Raw genomic sequence first — 1,117 nt, 5'->3', positions numbered from 1 at the left:
TTGTACCTGAAAAACCGGCGGAATCTGTGTCTGCGAAAGTACTTCCGGTAATCTTGAAACAGTTGGACACGCTCCGTCGCCAGTGTGAAATCAGCATCAGCTGGATGGGTTGTTTGGTCATGCATACGGTGGGCGTTCTGAACGTCCACAGTTTCGTCGTAGTAAACTTCGTAACCTGTTAAGATATCGTCTGGTCGTTGAAACGTCCGAATGGTAATGTGGTACCACTCACTTTCCGCTATGTAAACACCAGTGGTTTCCAGTATATGATATGACATACTGTGTTCCTCCGTCGTAGACAGTCGGACCACTAGTCCCGGAATGTCGCTTTCATGACCACCACGTAGAATCTCAGGACACACCATGGGAGACACAGTTTCTGGTTTGGCGTAGAAGTACCGTCTCGTGCCGTTCGGTGTTTGCACCTTGATGTTGATAATCGACGTATTCCAGCTCGATCCTGGCAGTCGACTGATATAGTAGACATCACGATGGTCTTCTGTGAATTCGGTGGCAACCACACGCTTCTCACATGCATCAGTCACTTGCATCGTCACCCGGTCTCGATTGTCCACACAACATTCGCCCTCCACAGCAGGTCCGAAGTCGCATTCGAATTCGACCAGTCCAGTCTTCAGATCGTGTGCTTTGAAATGGATCAGACTAGTATCGTTTTTCACACGAAAACCAATGATCACATGCTTTTTCGTTTCCCAAACACCATTGTGCCAAATTCGCATACGTTCACGGTCATCGTTTTCAATGTCTGGGTAGTTGGTCGGATAGTCATGGTAGGGCATTGTGTTACACGGTTCCGCATTCGACCGTCGTTCCCAACCGAGCAGTGAAACGCACAAAACGGTGCAGCACAATAAACGAGTCCGCATGATTTAGCTGGAAACAGGGCGATGCAGTTTGGTTTGGGTCAGTCAGTCTGCACATGAACACCGCCAAGCAGCAGTGGGTGATATTTGAAATCCCGAACGTTATCGATCGTCAGTCGGACAGCAGCTGTGTGGTGGGGTGTTTGAACTGGTCAGTGAAACGCAGTGGTGATATTCCCGAACAGGAGCCTTTTGAGGGGAACACTTGACCCGGTCGCGCAAAGATAAAAAAA

General features: G+C 49.0%; 1 protein-coding gene across 1 annotated transcript; it reads right to left on the bottom strand.

Moving 5' to 3' along the window:
* Positions 1-44: 44 nt before the first annotated feature.
* T265_16030 (hypothetical protein) lies at positions 45-800 on the bottom strand (the record flags this gene model as incomplete). Its single annotated transcript, XM_009179516.1, has 1 exon — positions 45-800. A coding segment is annotated over one exon (756 nt), but the record flags the coding sequence as incomplete, so codon positions are not given.
* Between the last annotated feature and the right edge of the window lie 317 nt (positions 801-1,117).

Source organism: Opisthorchis viverrini, assembly GCF_000715545.1.
Source record: "Opisthorchis viverrini unplaced genomic scaffold opera_v5_3460, whole genome shotgun sequence".
Classification (NCBI taxonomy): domain Eukaryota; kingdom Metazoa; phylum Platyhelminthes; class Trematoda; order Opisthorchiida; family Opisthorchiidae; genus Opisthorchis; species Opisthorchis viverrini.
Note: the sequence above shows the minus strand (reverse complement) of the source record. Positions and strands in the feature narration are given on the sequence as shown.